The 20,190-nt window shown below is 39.4% G+C and overlaps 1 protein-coding gene across 1 annotated transcript in view; it reads right to left on the bottom strand.

The window, feature by feature from the left end:
- The window catches only part of SLC28A3 (solute carrier family 28 member 3), a 46,497-nt gene that overhangs the window by 10,984 nt on the left and 15,323 nt on the right, over nt 1–20,190 (bottom strand). Inside the window, exons 3-12 of the mRNA XM_056324893.1 lie at nt 18,213–18,304; nt 16,602–16,791; nt 14,483–14,627; nt 12,704–12,817; nt 11,191–11,268; nt 6,021–6,101; nt 4,859–4,939; nt 3,690–3,815; nt 2,392–2,522; nt 1,428–1,596 (exon numbers count right to left, since the gene is read on the bottom strand). Coding sequence (XP_056180868.1) covers nt 1,428–1,596; nt 2,392–2,522; nt 3,690–3,815; nt 4,859–4,939; nt 6,021–6,101; nt 11,191–11,268; nt 12,704–12,817; nt 14,483–14,627; nt 16,602–16,791; nt 18,213–18,304 — 1,207 coding nt within the window. The remainder of the gene's footprint in view (nt 1–1,427; nt 1,597–2,391; nt 2,523–3,689; nt 3,816–4,858; nt 4,940–6,020; nt 6,102–11,190; nt 11,269–12,703; nt 12,818–14,482; nt 14,628–16,601; nt 16,792–18,212; nt 18,305–20,190) is intronic.

The following is a 20,190-nucleotide window of genomic DNA, read 5'->3' as shown; positions in this document are numbered from 1 at the left end:
TGTACTTGAGTAATTTTTAAAAGACTAACCCAAAATCTAGGTATAACAAAGCAGTTATGTACATCCCTAATTTTACACTTAAAGTAAAACAAAAGTTTCTGTGCCTTTTTTCTTCGACAATAGCTTCAGACTGGGCATAGTGTTTGAAGCAAAGAAGGAAGGCTGAGTTAAAGAGCTGATTAGAGAATTGAGAGTTCTAGTTCTTCCACTGATAAATCAAATGCGTTAATGAACATGCTTAATTACCAGGTTATTGGACTCCAACTGATATAAATAAAAGAGTTGTCTCTGCATAAAAACTGTGCATCTGACGTAATTAAATCTGTACCTTTTTCCCAGCATTAAAAGTTTTTTGCAAATTAAAAAAAAATCCCATATCACAGTATAGCATATTTTTATATGAGTGACAATAGCTCCAGTTGTGAAAGGGTTTAATCAGATTATCTGGCCTTAGTGAATGTAACTGAGGTGTTTAAACAGTTACTATTTGCGACTGGTTTCTCTGCCCACAAAAGGCTAGGTGTTAGTATCCCTCAAAAGACATGGCTGGCTGAATGCAGCATGTCTGGGTCTCAGATCCTTGTGGGTTATCTTATGTGTCCAAAACTTACTCCATCCAGCAGTTATTAAAATACCAGCCCTTGCATCAGTGTGGTTGAGGTACGCATACTTGGGCCTTTCCTCTGTCGTGGGTGTCTGTTCAAGTGGGATAATCTGTGGAAGCTGTGCAGGGTAACATCTTAATGTTGCTGAAGCCGCATCTGCTGTGCGTGTCTATTCACTTCAGCAGCACCTTTGTCACAATGTTGTATTTTTATTTGACACAGGACTTTCCTTGGAAGCTTGCAAAACAAAAAGCCTAAACCCATTGTACTAAGATTGTTGCATTGGGTCAGAAATGATGTAATGACATGTTAAAAAGGAAGTCCTGTTTAAAATCTGTTTTCCCAGCTGAGTGATTTGGGTGCAGTTTTACAATTTAATTGTGTTGAGAACTGTGGTATTGAGTAAGCGTGGATTCAGACAAGTCTGGCCTTGCCCCAGTGTCCTTATCTAAGTGATGCTAGTGAGCATTAAGGGCTTGATGGGACTTTCTGAAGCTAAAGCCACTTTAATATTTAGCTGAAGGAAGTGTTAATGACTTGACAAGTGTGTAAACGAAAGATTGGCTGCCAAGTCAGAGGCAGCAGGTAATAGCATAAAATGATTTGCAAACATACTCTGCTCGCTATACATGGACTAATGAATAAAGTATTTACATGGCAACAATTTTTTCTTTGGCTGTAAAGACATTTTTCAGGAACATGCACATGAAAATATGTGGGTTTAGATCATATTAAAAAAAAAACCAAAACCCACAACAAAACCACAGAGGCACTTAATTTGAGAAAGACATGCATTAGGCATGAAGGACCTGGAGACCATACCTCAAAGTTTAGCTGTGGATAGTTAAACAGATTGCCCACCCAAGAGAGAGCAGAGTCAAGGAAAGCCAGCAGGGCAAGGAAGGAGATCAGATTCACGGCGATGTTTGCTACCATCGGGATGGAAGCAGAGGCACCTTGACTGGCAGCTTCCAGCAGGTTCTTTGATTCACTTTATCAATGAAAAGAAAATCAGAGTGTAAACATTTTTTATTTCAAGAACAAATCATAGAACTAAAAGTTACATCTACTACTGAAGCTATCTGATCACTCATAGGGAAAAAATGATGAGGTAGAATAGGTTTTTGCTCTCGATCCTCTTGGGAGCCACTGGAAGGGTATCCTTTTGCTGCTCTGAGGATGAATTCTGGCACATTCAGGGTTGGGCAAGATCTGGATCAGGTCTCAGTACTATGGCTGCCTGTGGCACTGGTGGAGTGAGGGAGTGGGCACTGGTTTTCTTTCAGGCAGCCCTTGCAGAAATGCCAAAGAACAGGAACAGCTCCTTACCAACCATTTTGCTTTGCTTGTCATTCTCAAGGCAAGTGAGTCTCCTTGCAGATGGGTGACAAGTAAGGTGCTGTCATTGTTGAAATTATTGCTCCACCTTTGCTTTTGTTTGTTTACATTTACAGATTCATTACAAAGGAAAGACAGCAACAGAGCAAATGGGAAAATCCCTTGGTGACTCGTCTCATGTAGGCATTTTCCTCTTTCTTTTGAGAGTTTACTGTCTGGGTCAGGTCCTTGGCATTTCAGTGCCTGTCCCAATGAGTAGTGACACCTACTTACATTGTAATGGGGAACATTGCATCTGAATTAAAATAATACTCATTTGGGATATACTGGTGTGTAATATATTGCTTGCACATCTACCATGTACTGCCCCTAAAGCCTATGTGTGAATGTCATGCAAATCTTGTTTTTGCATGACTATTATTATTAACTACAGCCTAGATCAGCTTACCCTTTTCCCATTTGTAGGCCACTCGTCAGAGTTACTGTAGACTTTTCAGTTTCAGGCCAGAATAGTTTGGAAGTGGCTAACGATGCTGGTGCTGACATGACAGAAGCAGTCATTAGGTGGGAGGCGGAAACCTAGAATTCCAGGTGACAGAAGAATAAGCTGTGTTAACCACATCATACACAAACATGGAGGAAAGCAATTAAAATCATTAGATGATTGGGTGATTTTTCTACAGGTGGTCATTAAAAAGTTCACATTGATCATAAAGAAAAGAAGAGAATGAGCAATAGAGGAGAAAGCAAACTGGAGACAGGAAAACCCTAAGTAGTTAGAAGTATGGAATAATCTTTCCAAGATGCAAACTGCTTCACTCCTTTCTAGTGGCAAGCCAGAAAGCAAAAGAAGCTACACAAAAAGCCAGGTCCTTCAAGTGCAGCTAGGTGTAGCAACAGCAGAGCAGGTGAGTGAGAGCCAGCCTGCTTTAACACCCCCTGTGCGTGTTGCAGAGACAGAAAACTGGTTTTGTCCCTTGAAGCTGTGTTTACAAAAAAAAATATTACATGGCGTAATATAATTTCTATTCACCCCTTCTTCCACAAATTTCTACAGAAAACAACTCCTTTGGTAAATTCTGCAGTATTTCCATCTCTCCTTCTTTTACTTTCTCAGTCTTTTTGGCTAATACTCCCTTCTTGCCCCTGCCTCTCCACTGTATTTTATTCAAACATGGAACAAACATATTCATCAACTATCCTCCAGTGACCCTGATCATAAACCAAACCTTCAGCTATGTTTTTCTGGCTTTATGTTGCCAGCCCCTTAGTAGATGGGACACTTATTATCTGTATTTATACAACACCACCAGAACCTCAGTCACAAGTCAACTCTTCAGGCTCATATGGCTAGCACACTAGTTCCTGAAGGACTTTATCTGTATCACTGCCACAGAAGTGGGAGTGTTGATCAGTCAGTGTATTCTACATGTCAGTTCATCTGAACTGTAGGAAAGTATACAAATCAGTCATCTCTTTGCAGCTATGGCAGGAAGTCTCTATATATCATTATGCAGACATTTGTGCTACTTAACAGGTTACTTCAAGGTCAGATCTTGGTATCCTTTTTACTGTCAGAGGACAGGGGTTTTTTTTGTGATTAATTTCTTCAGAAGAAAAAAAAAAAGGGGTGGTGGGGTGGTGGCGGTGGGAATGACTCAAAGTATAATTCCAAGGCATTTTAGCTGGGTTTCTATGCTTAACATGATTTCAGATAAACAGTATATTTCTTGTTTCATTTCTTACCCCAAAAGAAATATATGCTCCTAAGACACTTCCAGCAAGAGTTGAGAATCCTGCTGTCATGACTGCATGGAGTTCAGATTTGGTGATGTACGGTAAGAAAGGCTGTATCAGGAGGGGCGACTCTGTCTGGAAGTGAAGAACATCTACCAAATTAAGAATTTCCTTTGAAATTTGACAGGTTTATTTTATTAACAGAGCAGAAAAATGAGTGGCTGCATCATGCTTTCTTAGGTGTCTTTGACTAGTTAATCTTAGTGCTAATGAGTGCTCTCAACATTAACAGATTGGGGTTTTTTTACCGCAAGAAGGAAAATTGTACCAACATCCATCTTGTCTGAAGACAATTCTTGCTGTCTTGCTGTCTCTCCTGAAGGCCCAATGAAATTGCTAAGAAATCCTAATCCAGTTCTGAGTAAGTTAGGGATAGCCACAGGTCTGAGTGCAAGTAAAGCTGTGCAAGGCTGTGTGTTAAGTGAAACCAGCTGATATGGGTAGCTTAAACCTCCCAGCCCCTCTGGTATGTGTGTGGGCACATCCTGGAGGCAGTATCATGTGGAGGTACTAGTTTAAGTCTTGAAGCAGTGTGATACAGTGATGCAGTACTGCTAAATAACTGATATGCTAACGTCACTTTTGAGCTTGGATGTTTCTTTGTGATCTTTCCACGTTGCTTTGAAGCCTGTAGTACAGGTTTAATGGATATCCCATAAAGAGGAATGTTAGACACTGTCCCATGCTTTTGTAGGTAAGGCCTTGCACAGCCAGCGCTAGCTTTTAGTTTTCTGCATTGTCTGTCTCTCCTGCCTTGCCTGCCTCATGTGCATTCTTTTCGTGCCATTCGCCTTTTCAATTTAAAAAAACCCTGAAATTGTTATTTCTTCATAGCCTTGGAGTAGTCTGGTAGTCATTTTAAGGGAGATCTATCATCTGCATTTATGCTTGACTTTCTGTTGGGAAAACATATGGCTCCCAAAACTCACTCCGCATTGTGCATCACTGCTGACATATGAACATACTGGAATTCTGGAAATTAACCACCAGTCGTGCTGTATTGGAGTCCTAGCTTCGTATGAAATGATGATTTTTCTGTACACAGATGCTCACTGAGCAGCGTATTTCACAATATTCAGTAATCCTGTGCTACTATGTTTTTTTATGCTCCAACTCACCTGTCCCACAAATATGTTACCTGCAGCTACCAGAGACTCAACAGGAGTTGTCCCCATGAGAATTTTCATTATCCAACCAACCTAAAATGATACAAAAAACCCCAAACAAACATATTGGTCTGCCTATTCCACACACTTCTTCAATTAATCATGTCAATGTGAGAGTTCTGAGACAATTTAAAATATTTTCTGCATTCCTGAGTTAATGATTTCAGCTTCAAGACATGGCACATTCATTTAATAGTAGCGTGCTAAAATAAGCCAGAGAGGGAATAATATAACAGAACTGAGAGTAACCCAGACTCCTCCTGGGCACTAAATTGTTAAACTAAATTAATCAAAGTAGATATTTTGATGTGCCCTTATTACTTATGTACCTGTTCAAAGGGACTCAGATCATATGAAGGGGGAAAAAAAGTGAAATTTAGATTAAGGCTAAAAATGCCCCATAGAGATTTTAGCACACTATTTCAGCTAGTTGACATTGGTAGTGCTTACGTAGCAATCCTGTGAATGAGAAGGAAAAAGGACTTTTAATTTAATAGTATCTTCAAATAACCTTTACTACCACTGTACAGGAAGATATTTTTCCCCATATGGTAAGCTCATCGGGTGGACAGGGCAGTAAGTGAACTTTCTGTGGACTTGCTCTTGTCTTAGTGGACACTGGCACTGGGCACAGGACCTGACAGAAATGAACACTTCGACCATGAGGTAAGGAACCAGGCCTCCGATCTTATTGTGGGGATCTGTGATAGGAAGCTATCTGCAATTACTACTGCAATGCTTAGTAGGAAGCAGAAATCCACTGTCTGTGATGTAACTTCAATCCTGCACCTTGGGGACTGAGAGAGGGGGAGGCAGAAAGGAAGATTTAAGCAAACATGGCATCTAAGGGAAGCTAAAACTAGTCATGCAAATCTAACAATTACTATGACATTAGCAATAAAAGTAGGGGGGAGGAAAGTGTGATATATGATGCCAATTAGGAATTTGAAGTAATAGTAACACCTGGAACTATTCCTAGGTTAAAAATAAACAACTACTTTTCCTATGTCTGCCCCTGAACATCTTGGTCAGGAGCAATACTACAGTTTGGCTATATGTGTTCATGAAGTGTCCTGTACTAGGCAAATGAGTACCTACTGGCAGAAATTCGTACCTTTCCAATGAGCCATTGCATGAATCCAACATGGTAAAGCATGGACATTACTGTGCTGAAGAAAACCACAATTGGAAGTACCTGATGAGAAGACACAAAATCATTAATACTTCGAGAATGGTTTGCCTTTCCTTGATTCTGTAGGCCATTTAGTTTTTGAAAAACAGGCTCCTGTTTTTGGAAATACACTTAAAGGTATTGAAAACTCATTATTAAGTTTCCGTTTATGCTGTAAAATGTTTAACCTTCTAGACTCATTGTTTATATTTGTGCTGGAATTAACTATTTTTCATGTATCTACACAGTTTTCTAACAGGACTGCAAGTTTTGAAACTGTCTGGTTTTAAAATGATATGCGGTGGTTTATAGCCGTATTTAAGTCAGCTCCAATGTTTACTAGTCAATGGTATCTACAAAGACTTGGATATCATCTGTAGACTTCAAAAACCATGAACAGAAATATATGCAATGGGACTGGTGTAGAATTCAGAGCTCAACTTCTTTGTGTTTAAAAAACATTGGTTTGACCGCTATATAAGCAGCAGTTGAAAAGATTTTGATTGGGATTGTAGCTGACTTGATTTCACAGAATGAAGGGCAGCTTCCTTAGAAAGCCTATACTGTGTAGCTGCTTTTTGGTAACACGCTACAGAAAAATCCTCTTTTCTTCTGCTCTATTTATAGTATTGATTATAGTGCCAACATGGAGTATTCAAGAGCTCTGTAACTGTATGCAGAGAGAGAATTTGCTTAATAACAAAATCACAGGTGTATACTTATTAAATACAAGAAGTGAATGAAAGTTTCTTTCAGTGGAGACTGAAAGAAAAATGCTTTCCTTAAACATATAATTTAAAAGAATTGCATGATGCTTAACCCACTGTTTGATGGGTTATTAAATGTGTTGTTTTCTCATCCTGATTAAAACTAGTATCACTTGATTCTCAAGTATTTTAAACACAGGATCCCAGCATTTCTACACTCGTACATAACAGGAAGAAAAATCTCCCCAAAAGGTCTGTCCAAAGACAGGCAGACAGATCATTAACACTAAGAAGCTTTTATATGTGTTCAACTGAGGACATAATGCATTATAAATAAAAGCAAGGAACAGAATAAAAAAAGAATAAAACATTTTGTTAGTTCAGACCTTTTCTGTAAATAGATCTGTGCCTTTCTAGAGGAGAGCTAGTACTATAAACAATTTTGATAAAGGTTTGGAAACTCAATTTAGATGATCAGAACCTTTCACTGAAAGAAGCGAGTGCAATTCATGTATATTTTTGTGCTCTTCAACAAGTTAATACGAGGTGCTTTCTCCAGTCTGATTCTCTGATCCTTTTAACAATCCTCTAGGGGCTTGCCATGCAATGGTAACAGAAAGTTTAGTTCAGTAAAAGTAACACCTTTCTCCCCTGCCTTTTCTCTCCTGCTATTTCCCCTGCCTGTTCCTAAGTGTGTACTAACTGGAGAGGCATCTGGCTCCCAGCTGATTCCATATGCTGGTACAAGCAGGGACTGCTGCGATGCCTGTAGGGAAATGGGTCTGGAGAAGCAGTGGGCAGACAGGCAAAGGTCAACTGTCTGTACTGGATGGTAAAAACCATAAGTGAGTGTCCTCACATCTTTCACTCCAAATAGATAAGAAGTGCTTTCAGGTTTGAGAGTTGTGGTTTGTTTTTAGCTGAAGGAGCAAGAAGACAATGTTCTGCCTATGCTGGGTGACAGCAGACACCCTTCAGTCTGTTTCCTATGCACATTCCTCTGAAAATACCTCAGATGGCTTTCAAACATGCTTTTCCGTATTTTTTTTTCCGGTTACAGAATGTAAGCAACACTTCACATCATAGTGGGTTTTCAGTTGCATTCTGCTGAGAGAAATGCAATGAAAAGCACTTAACATGAAAGAAGTTCAACAAAAAAATCCAGAACTCTTCTATAGAAATGCTCCCCGCTGCGATAATACACTAAAGTCACTAAAACTAAAGTTTTAAAGATAAAAACTTGGGAGAGAGGAGAGAACAGCCTCAGGAAAACTCCTTCTGTCCCATATGTATATGGAAGAACCACCTTCTCTCCACCAGCCCCAAGATGAGCTTCACCTTTGTGCTGGACCCACATGGAGTTCCACGTTACAGGTGGGACAAGAATGGGGAAACTGATGCAGGAGTGTCTTCTGCAGCTTCCCATCCTCTCCTTCATCCTCTTTGCTGTGCCAAAACCAAGGGAGCAGGTGGCATGGAGTCAATAATGTCAGAGGGCTCCCTCTGAGGCTCTTAGGGCTTGGGTGGCAGGATGTGCATGTGCAGGCAATACCTTGATGGTGAAGAGCTGTGGCAGGGGCATGGGAGAGGGAAGGGAAAGTTCTAGTGGTGCTCCAGTGTCAGGCATGTGGTGAAGCACCCAGAGGGTGAAAGGAGCTCAGGCTAGCAGCACATCAGGGGAGGGTGGAAGGAGTGCAGCCTTGCTGGACCTGTAGGTACAAGATCTGGGGAGGTGAGGAGGGTAATGGACCATGCAGACGTTTGTATTTGAGGAGCAGTCTGGATGGCTAGGGGATCGGGCATGTGTACATGGAGGCAGGACTGTTAGGAAAAAAGGAGGCATGGGGCTGATCCAAGGAGTCTGAGAACAACTTCCCTGTGTAACTATGAGGCTGTTGCACACCCTTTGTGTGTAGGAATATCTGCACAGCCTGGGGAGGTCATGCTGGAATGTCAGCCTTAACTGGCAGTGTTACCTTTGTTGGTTAAATGTGAAACATATTTGGAAATAGAAGGTCAAGAGTGCCCTTTGTTGGTTTTTTTTTTCCTAAAAACCATGCACTGACTGCAGGAAATACCTTCTAAGGAAAAAAAAAGCTCTTAAAACTCATACCTATATATCATGGACTTCCAGTTCCCTCTTTCTGTTGTAGTGCCCTTATTCTCTAAGTCTGCCTTAAAGATGTGGATACTCTGAGCAGAGGATGACAAAGAGACCGTCTCCAACTTACTTCTGCCATTAAAAAATTCACCAGTTTAGTTAGGTTATATACACACCATTACAGCCTGTAGGTGGAGACAGTTCTCAACTCTGTGAAAATGGTGAAAGAACTGCAAAAGGAAATATGACAGGGAAATCAGATGGACCTCAGTTGTAGCAGAAGCCTACTGTTCAAAAAGGGCTAGTGCATTTCCATATAGGAAGAGTGGATGGCCCTGCAATGTAAATATACTTGCATGGTTAAGCTGTTAGAATTACATCTCTCTCTGTGGACAAACTTGTGAGGAAGTTTAGTCTCTAATATGTATAGCTCCTGATACCTAATACATACCTTTAAATAGTCAGGTTTTAACTGATGAATAAATTTAATAAGCACGCTGAAAAATCCCATGTTTCATTGGAGAATTGATACCAAAGATCTCTTCAGGATTACATGTATGCAGCCCACAAATGTTGCAATGGATGCTTCCCATAAGACACAAGGGATGTGTCTTCTCTGGTTAACTGTGTCCATCTACATTAGCAGAAAACTGAGGTGTCCCTGCATGCTGCTAAGGATGCAGATGGGTACAACTGTGTTCTGACAGTTTTCCGTGAAGACATACCCTATCACTTGTCTGCTCTGTCTTAAAAGCTAAGTTAAGATTGAGACTTTTCTCTTGGAGGACACTTGGAAATATCTTGGGACAAGATTTGCACAGCTTAGTGCTGCATGCAAACCTCACAAAATATGAGAAACACAAAAAAGTACTTCTGACCATCTTAATTCTAAATAAATGGCAAGTGTTTCAAGAGAGAATAGGCTGGCTGTCACTCACTGACATTGGAAGACAGAAATCTCTTTCTACAAGAAGAACAGATGGAACATTTTGATGTTGCTGTGCACTTGTCTGTCACTCTGTTTGCCATATATATTCCTATATCAAGACATATGCAGCTCTGAAAATCAACTCGCGGGTTTTGCTTTCTTATTTTTCAGTGTGAAAATAACCTACTTGTCCCTGTTACCCTCTTCTAGAAATTCCACATGACTTTTGCTGGCTTATCGCATAGAATAAAACTAATGGATGTGTGCATGCACAGAAGCCAACTTTTAACTATCTGGCCCCTAGTTACAGCTTTAGTTAGCAAAGTATTTAGCAACACCACGGAGGCATTAAAAAACTACCTTGAAAAAATCATATTCATAAGGCATTTTGGAAAAACACGAAAAATAGCATTGGGGTGGGAATTAAACCATTTCACCCCCAGAATATGTGTGAATGCAAATTGTCACTTGAATATTCAATAGAGTAAAGGTGAGAGGAGGCTAAAATGTGAAACAAAAGGTACAAAAATACTGTAATTAAAATATAAGTTATATTTCTTGCTGAAATGCTTAGGGTTTTTTTCCTTTCTAAGGTATTATGCCTATTCTTAGTAGCAGCATCTTCTACGGATAGAATCTTCTTAAGTGGCGAAAGAGCTAAGATTCAAGAATATCCAGTTTGGAATGTCTCCTCCAGAAGAAAAGAAGATGAAAAGTGTGTAAGCACACAGTCAGATGTCTGAAATACCAGACAGAAGAATGGTCTCTGAGAAAGTCCAATTTATTTCTCATGGTTGTTTGTGGGTTTTTTGCTATATATGTGCTTGATTCCAGCCAAAGCAGGTATGGCATGGCTACATAGGAGGGCAAAACCAGACAGGATGCTGTGCGGTTGGAGAGCACAGAACGTATAAGCCATATTCCAGCAGTTTCCCAACAAGGTCCAACAGGGAGAGTTAATTTTTATTAATGTAAAATAATGTGTTGTAATTCTTCCTGTTTATGCATGGGCAGCTTCTGTCTCTTCTATCTGGTAAGTATATCAGTGTATATATATAGGCTTCCTACTTCTACAGGGGCAATGTCTGTGAGGCAGTGGTCTGCACAACACTTTAGGACAGAACAGGATAGCATGGTATAACACCTTTACTTGTGGAGAGGTCGACTCAGTGTATGGCGGTAAACGAAAGACTTTATGTGGAGTTCCTAAATTTCCTATTTGGAGTGTCACAGAGTAAGGAATAATTTACTTCTTAGCTGATTTCTCTAGTGATTGCACTGGTATCACAAGACATACAATTAATTTATTTCCCAGCCATACTGTTCCTGTTTCTGTTGCCTATCTGCCACATACAGTATATATAAAACCCATCTTACCTTAAAAGCAAAGAAATGATCTGTGTATTTCTCGCCAAATACAAACTTAGCACCTGTGTCAGAATACTCCAGAAAAGTCTAGGGAGAGAAAGCAACAAAAGTTAACCATAAGTTCCAGGTCCCTGCCAAAAATTAAGCAAATATTCTTTGTTGTCTTGCAGAGATCTGTTGAGGTCTCAAGGAGCTTGTGCTCTGCTCTGTATGGGTCCAGGCTTCATTGACTGTGTCTGGCTGAACGAAGGATCTCTGCCCTCCTCTGCCAGGAGTGCAGGTTACTTTGGAGTATGTAGGTAAACAGCAAAGGCATAGGGCACATTTTCCTGCAGTATGCAACACGATAAAGGCTATATTAAAAGAAAAAATTATTTTTTAATCCCAGGACTGTGGTGCATTTCTACACTCCCACTCATGCAAATAAGTACAATAAGTGATACAGTTTAAAATGGAGATTTAATGGCTGAAGAAATGTGTTTCTAAAGGAGTAGTCTAAAAAAAAATCTTCCACATTTTAATTCTAATACAGTGGTACATTTTTATACTCCTGATGCCCACACATGCAATTAATGATATGGTTTAAAATGAGATGTAATAGCTGGAGTAATGAGTTATGACAGGAGTGACCATAAAACATATGGAGCTAACAAAAGGGGGCACCAGACCTGCTTCAGTCAGAGACGAAAGGGGAGACTGAGAAAGTAGTGACAAAGTCCAAATGACTCCCACTGCTTGCAGATTAACAGCCAGACAGACATCAGACCTGTCCTTCACTTCCATGCAGAAACAGTACATTCTGCACTGTCCTGTTTTAAATGCACTTAATTATCCGTACTGCAAAGAACAGCTGTGAGAATAGTATCCCTGGGGTGACAAATCTGAACATGCTTCACTGGGTACTCTCTGATCTACATTTTGGACTTATTTAAAAAAAAATACTTTGTGCTTGCATACTGCCTGCAGGGGCACCTACCTACAGCCAGATCGTGTCCTCTCTCAATATCCTTTGTTGCTCGCAGCTGTTGGTTTTGCCACCTGTAGTTAAATTCGTTTTCATATATATTGTGAGAACTATGATATGCCCCTGGGGCCAGGACTATGGCTATTCTTAAGACAACAGTGGTTCTGCCTAGCTAAATCACAGAGGTTTTTGGCATATCAGGTATTGCAAGGATGCTTTGGAGTTGAGCCAGATCTAAGAGTTTCTTATGAGCACCCTGGCACAATAGTGGTTTTGTGTTTGGAGGGTGCAAGTTATAATTTCAGTGCGAAGATGGTAAAAGCCATTAGAAGACAGGGTCACTCTAGTCATTACTCAACAGCCTGTCCCATACGGTCTTGTATTAATGGGACAGAAAAAGAAATGAGAAGGTTGAAATCAGGAAGTCAACTACCTTTCTGACAACCCAGTATTTCTAAAGAGGAGGAAGCATCTGGGGAAACAGACCCTTGAACTCCTGGCTGTTACATAAGAGTTTCAAAACAAAAAATAATATAAAAAATAAATTTTTTAACTTACCTGGACCTGAATGCCTAGCCAGTTAAATACATCAAACCCTACTTTGGTCCTTAGAATAAGAAGCCCAAGAATAAACTGCATGCCTATTCCTGAAACCACTGGTCTCCAAGCAACCTAGATGGACAGAAAAATAAACCACTTGTTATTTAATTAAATAATAATTTACTTTAGGTGTTTGTTAAAATAATGTAAGGAGATTGTCTAACTATACTGCAGGATAGGAGCAGCTGCCAAAACAGGTTCTAGGGGACTTGCAGCATGAATCACCTCACCTAATTTGAAAGCTTTGTGATGTGGATGTCTCATCTGAGCCAGCTGCTGAAAGCCTGACTAGGTAAGTATGGACATGCCCATTTCTGCATCACAGACTGGAAGCAATCAAGTAGTATGAAAAGGAGTTATAGTTCTTCCTCTGCTACAGTTTATAGATGAACTAGACATACATGCGAGCAGCAGATATGACTTTTTTCTTTTATTTTTGGTGGTTTTTTAACTGGAAGGGAAACATCAGAACAAAAGTTACCAAGCATGTATATTCTTCGTGTATCTGGACTGGGAATAAGAAGATTTTGCTACAGGTTTTTCTGTGTGCTTGGGTAATTTCAGTTTTGTTTCTGTTCCCCAGCTTTAAAGAGCTTTGATACTGGAGAACTACTCACAGTTAGATATTGCAATTCATATTACATAAATGCACTTGTAGAAAAAATGTGCCTGCCTGTAAGCAGTCCCTCTTCGTTACACTGCAGATTTCTGCTCTGCTGCCTCAGAAAACATCTTTGTTTTGTGAAAATTGAATCTGATTATTTACAAGGCAAAGAGCTCAGGTGGCACTCTTAATTTATTCAGATGATATTTGAATAACACAAGCCAAGTAGGTATAATGAGGACCCATGGGAGACCACAAAGCATTTGGAGTACAAGAGTTTTCACCTCAGCAGCAGTTACAAAGGATGGGGAGTGACAGGTCCATTAGTCCCTTATGAGGGGACTTTTTCTGTTAAAATAGTCTCAGCACTGATGCAAGAGTGTTGAAAAAGTATTACTGAAACTTGGGATTAATGTATGACTGATGAAAGCATGTGCTGTATGCTAGGTGTGCGCACAGGGGTAAAAACTGAGGTAGGAGTTGTGGTGGCTGAACTAATCCCTTTGTAATATCACAGCAGTTCAGAGTGGACATTTTAACTGGAAAATTAAAACAAATGGCATCAACGAACCTATGGGAGTGGGTTACCGAAAAGGGAGGAAGAACTCAGCTTGGCCTCAGCTGCTGCATTTGCAGTGGGAATCAAACTTGTGAGGGGTTAAGAGCTACATGGGGGAACATGTCTTCAGTTCTATGTGATGTGCGTTGATGTGATGACTGTGTCCTCAAATAAGTGCCTGTGACATCCAGAGGACTGTAGTGAGCCTCCTGTGGGCGGAAAGCAAGGTGCAGGCCTGCCTCAGTGCTCCAGGACCAATGTGTTCCAATCTGCATCAGGGCTGGAACAAAGGATGGGCTGCAGCCTTCCTAAACAGTGAGAGCCAGGGGCTGGTAAAGCCCCACACATGCTCCCCAAGATGTCAGAGCAAAATGGCTTTCCTCAGAAATTAAATAAATCACTGGGTTTTAAAATGAAGTACATCACTGGGTTTTAGCAAGCCTAAATTTTGGCATTTGTGGGTTTGTTACTCTTACTGAACTTGTTGCTAGGGTAGGGGAATAGCTTTTGAGACACTGAACAAAAATCAAACAAATAAACCAACAAAAAAATCCAACATGGGCTAAATACTCACTCTGGTTGGATATTTGGAAAAGATAAACATCAAGAGAACATATAGCACAAGCCCACCAAAGGAGATCAGCTGACGGGATCCTTGTTTTGCTGTGTCAAAGATGATCCAGCAGATGACAGCTATAATAAGAGCTGCACCCAACACCCTAGGAAAAAAAAAAAAAAGTGTCAGGCATGACACCTTGAAGAAGACCAGATCTTCCTTCCCCTTCCCCTCCCCACAACACTACATCTCTGTGATTGAACTCTGTGAGTAACATACTAAGCTGAAACATGTAGCTCTACACAAGCAGGAATCTGCCTTTGCTGATGCAGCTTTGACAACAACATCCCATGGTGGCATCCAGAGCAAATGTCCTCCAACCATGTCCCCAAAGTCTGAGTGTGGGGGAAACCAAATAAAGTGCAAGTGACTCTTGTCTGGGTGTTATTTCTATTTTAAAGAAGTGTGAGAAGATACCCTCCTTTCTCATTCCATCCTCTTTTTCCTTCCCTGTCTTCTTTGTGGAATCTTTTCTTAGCTCTGGGCAATAGAGGCTGTGGTTTTTTTAATAGCACTGTGCAGTTTAACTGATGGGCCTATGAAATGCACAGTATGGAGGAACGACTTATGAACCGCTTACTTCTTTGTAAACAGCTGTAGTCTGTTTAGAAAAATAACTTTCCTGTAGTCTGTTTAGAAAAATAACTTTTAATCACAACAATTTTAGCTATCTCAGAAACAATGTCAAGAGCAACGTGTACATCTGTGAACCGTGTTCAACTTGCATACTGAAGGTAAATATTACAAGAGCCCGAGACCCAAGGGAATACATCATCCCATTTACAGAAGGGAAAACTAAGCATAGTCCCAGTTCTTTACTGTTACCTATGTCTAACAGCTGTTTCTTCCACTAATTTTAGTGGTATCTAGATACCTGAATTCCACTTGTAGACCTGGATCAAAAATATTGCAGGCCAGTTCCACAAAATGGCTTGGCCATTGCAATGCTGAATAACACTTTCTACACGTGAGAGACTTTCTGTCTTTTGGAGGAATCTGTGACATGCAGCTAAGCGCTTAATCTGTGATATGTACAACTTAAGGATTGCAGCCAAGGTAATACAGCACTTGCTGCCCCCAGCTTGTTCTGTCTGCTCACCAGGGCTTTCCTCTTCTGTTTGCTCCTGCCACCAAAGAGGCTGCCAGATTGTCTAATGGATGTGCCTGTGTGTGACTGCTCTGTAATGTGGCTCCTGAGCAGAAGGACCACAATCTTTCTTAGAAGTTCCTGCTCCTGTGGCAACACTATTTCAAAATTTTAAGAATAAGTTGGGACATTTTCCTGGAACCAGAATGACTCCTCCTTAAAGTCTTTCAGATAGAAGGTGACCTAGCTGAGATAGAAGGCAGCTGGCCAGTTTCCTTTTTCTTTTTAATGAGATTTCATTTGGTCTTTTTTTTGGTCTACAAGCCTTCTTTGGTTCCCCATTTTCCAAGGAGTGATTTAAATATTCCTGATAACTGCTCAGGAATACTTGGAATACCAGATCTAGAGTATCTACCATTTATCTACCAGATGAATGTCTACCATCCCAAACAAGGTTATATGATCTTATTGTGATACCAAATGTGGCTGGCATGTTTTGACTCCTGAAGGTCAAGTAAAAATTGCTATGGGGGTATGTGAATAAGTATTGTCTAGATAACACAGTTTTTAACAATTTGCATATGTTAGAGTTAAGTTTTTTGCGAATCTCACAGCTCTCTGAACAAGTGACAGTGAGGCACTTTTTGGCCTGCAAAATGAATGCAGAAGGCTACAACACATCTGAACTTCTGTAAACATGTTCTCTTGCAACCACGAACTTGTCCTATGTCAATCTGTGGAATTTTTATACACAGTCTGTCCAGATTTTTGATAACTATTTACTGTATTGCAACCTTAAAGGTGTGCCTGACATGTATAAACTGGAAAATATTGAATTATTCTGTATGTGTTCTTTGATCTTACTGCAATTTGTCTGATTGAACCATCTGCCTGCCTGTGCTTATGGGGGTCTAACCTGAAATTAAACTTCAGGGGTAAATTGGCTAATGCTTTATTCTTCTGCATAAACAGGAAATAATTAATATTTACCATTTCAGCCAAAACCACTGTTTCTCCAGATATATTTCTCCAGGGGAAAAGAATGCAGCAATTCTGTCTTCATACTTAGCTATTAAAAAATCCCAGCAGATGAAGAAGATGGCTAGGACAGTGATGACGAAGAGTGGCAAGGCCCTCTGAAAGTTCAAGGTGCAGGCTGCAATAACTATTGCCAGGTATGCTGCCACAGAGACAAGAATATACATATCAGTTAGGCTGGTCTTTTTAAAAACAGAATAAATCTTAAATTTAAAGATGTGATTGAGGTCAGACCTGTGTTTATCTTTTAGTGCTTTTCTGACTCTTGGCCTAATTACTGAAAAATTTTGCTTTCACAGGTAATGTTGTTTATGGTATGCTTATTGGTATCAAAGGTGGCTTCATCCTGTCAAAGAAGGTTATATGCTATGCCCAAGCCAAGTTAATATCAAACATGTTAACTACTTGGGAAAATTAAACTCATCTACAGGACTGCTTTTTCCTGTGTAAAAACTGTGAACTGAGAACAATGGGTCTTGTTTCTTCTTTCACAGAAGGATAAGTTTATCCAATAAAGAAACACTTAGAAACATTTGTCAATTACCTGATTTGATGGCCCTCTGAAATAATTGGGAAGCTTAGAAGTAGTTTATTTCATAAAGAAGCTGTGAAATGGTTTGTCATTTGGCAGGTTCATGGCTAATACATGCTGGCCGATGAAATATTCAGTTCTTGTAAATAATAATCTAATTCTGTCTATGGCAAATAAGGAAGAAGAACTACTGGGTTTTGTAAGGCAAGTTGTTTTTTTATGGAATTAACATATGAAATCCTGACATATTCTTGGAACTCACTCACTTTTTGAAGCCAGGATATGCCTGTACCATGACAAAGCAATACAAGCTGATGCTAGGAGGGCAGGATATTCAGCATGCATGCAGCAGCCCTTTTATAACCACTTTATGGTACACTGATGCCTATCACACAGACATTTTAGGTCTATGTGTTCTCCGTGTTCAAGTGGGAGGAACTCAAAAAAAAACTCGGTGAAGTGGAAGGAGACGAACCAGTCTACTGGCTAATTAGGAAAGGGACAAAGAAGAATATCTGAAATACTTTGCAGTGCATGCTGACATAAAACACATTTCCTCTAGCAAACATTTGCTATGGATAATGAGTGATATGAGTCAGAACATAAAACTTTCATTTCTAGCCTGCTGACTTCAGTTCAGTGCAAGCTGATGCTTGACTCTTTCTAATGAGATTTCATGTTTTTGAGCAAGTTCCTAAAACTGTAATTTAACAGGCTTCTTGGAGGGGGCTGGTAATGGAATAGACACAAACCCTGAACTACCCTTTATCTCAAAAGTAATTGCTAATTGGATTTCAAACATGCTGGAGGAGAAGTATAACAAGATCTGTGCTTCTATTAAGTTTGGGAACAAGCAGAGATGTTCTGGTCTGGAGCTTTCTCTGGGACTAAATTAACTTCTACCTCCCTTCAAATGCATTCTTTAAGACAATCAAGAGTTTTTGTGTCAGGTAGAAGACATGCACAATCTATAATCTCATATAGGTAAGTAAAAAAAAGGCTTCAGCGACCTTAGGTGTAATATACTGTACCTGTTATTAAAATTCCATAGATCACATATTGAATTGTGGGTTTATGTTTCTTGCAAAGGTCACAAGCTTTATCATATTTCTCTTCTAAACACCTAGGAGAATTAAAAACAAACAAAAAACCCAACAAAACAGGAGATATTTAGGCTGTAGATAAAAAAGAAGAGTAATTTGCACAGGAAGATCAGGTTAAATAGATGAAAATTTCTCCACTGGAGTATGCTGCACTTGGTAAGGATTAAATTTGTATCCCAACGTACCAAAGAAAATCCTGCTGACGTCTGCTGAGCTTTTGGGAGGACTTCTTCGGTTTGATGTCGAACAAGTGAAAATCTGGCAGATAACTAATGGGCAAAATTATTAACTATCTAAGAGGCCAAAGTTAGGGGGTCAGTTCTACTAGACTCTGAAGTACAGCTCTTCTGTGAGGATGTCTGTTAACAGGGTTAGTGCAAACTGGGAGGGTAGGTAAAAATTCAGTGCCCATTGCCAGGCCTGCAAAGACTGTTAATATAGCCAGCCCACCATTGCTATGTGGAGCAGTAGTGTTGCTATAGTTGTGAAGGCCTAAGGCTGCATTTGTGTATGCAAAATAACCAATAGCCACCTAAAACCTTATTAAAGTGTGCATAGATGTTTCTGGATATTTGAAAATTTGTTTATTAATTACATTAATTTCTCATCTAATAATTATCAGTTCATGGAAGCTAAAATTATTTGTTATATTTGAATGTCCTATTCTAGTACCTTTTCTTCTAATTATTATGTACTTCACTTTCATTCTTTTCTCATCTCACTAAGGGTAGTACAGCGTGATTTCATGAGGGATGCTGAAATACAGGGAAATAGTAGTTAAGAGAGTTAATTCCACACAGTTTTCCAATGTTAAGTGATGCAGATGTATTTCAGTTAAAAAACCTTAACTAAATAAACACTCTTGTATTGTGCAAGCTGACAAGGAAGTATAGCTGGAAACAGCTATATCTCTGTTTCTCTAAAGTGGTGTGTTACACTCTACAGTGTATAAAGGTAACAAATCTAGAGATGCTAATTATCCAGACTGTTCTTTTGTGGAAACTAGATGCAGCTGGAGTCAGATACATACTGATTCGTACTGAAATTCAGCATGAATACCTTTCTTTTCTGCACAAAAAAAAAAAAAAAGAAAGAAATTGGAAAGAAACAAGGAATATTAACTTAATTCATATAAGTACTCAGAACAGCAGAGCAAGAATATACTCTTAACTAGTACAAAGAGTAACATGGTCTCTGAGAAATCTTGATTGCTTTTGGTATTTCAGTTTTAGTTCTGGGAATTCCTGTTGCCTCACAAATCATAGTTATTTTCTTTCTACTTGTAAGAACATTAGGTTATCTGCCCAATCTCAGCAGAGAGGTTAGAAACAACAGGAAAAGAAAGAAAAGAAGAAATGAGAAACAGATGTATGAATAAAGTAGAGGTCCTTTATCAAATTTATAGTTCATCCATCAACCAAAAAAAGGAAAAAATATTATCTACTATCTGTTGCTGGTACTTATGAGTCCTTTGGGGCTTAAAATTGCTATTTTAAGATTACAGTTCCTTGTAATGTCTTCTTCGCTCTAACATCTCTCACTCTCTCTCTTTTCTTATTTTATTAGTTTAGATGATTATCACTTTGGTACGTGGATATCTTAAATGTTTAGGCATACATGTCATAAATATGAAGCTCTGTTCTGAAAGGTGACAGGAAAAACATCTTCCTTATGAAAATTAGTTATTTTACTAAGGAAACACTTTTTTAAAAGCTGATTCTATGTGCTTAAAGTGCAGCATGTTGCTTTTACTTAACCAAAGATTTTTAAAAACCAAGTAACACACACAATTAAAGGAGAACCTTAATGTGAAATATTTGTATATGCCATAACTATTCTTGCTTGCATTTTGCAACAGAAATCCTTTTTCTAGTCTGCATGTACTCTGTAAGTGAATGTTAACACC

Source organism: Falco biarmicus, chromosome Z, assembly GCF_023638135.1.
Source record: "Falco biarmicus isolate bFalBia1 chromosome Z, bFalBia1.pri, whole genome shotgun sequence".
Lineage (NCBI taxonomy): Eukaryota > Metazoa > Chordata > Aves > Falconiformes > Falconidae > Falco > Falco biarmicus.
This window is presented reverse-complemented; position numbering and strand designations above follow the sequence as displayed.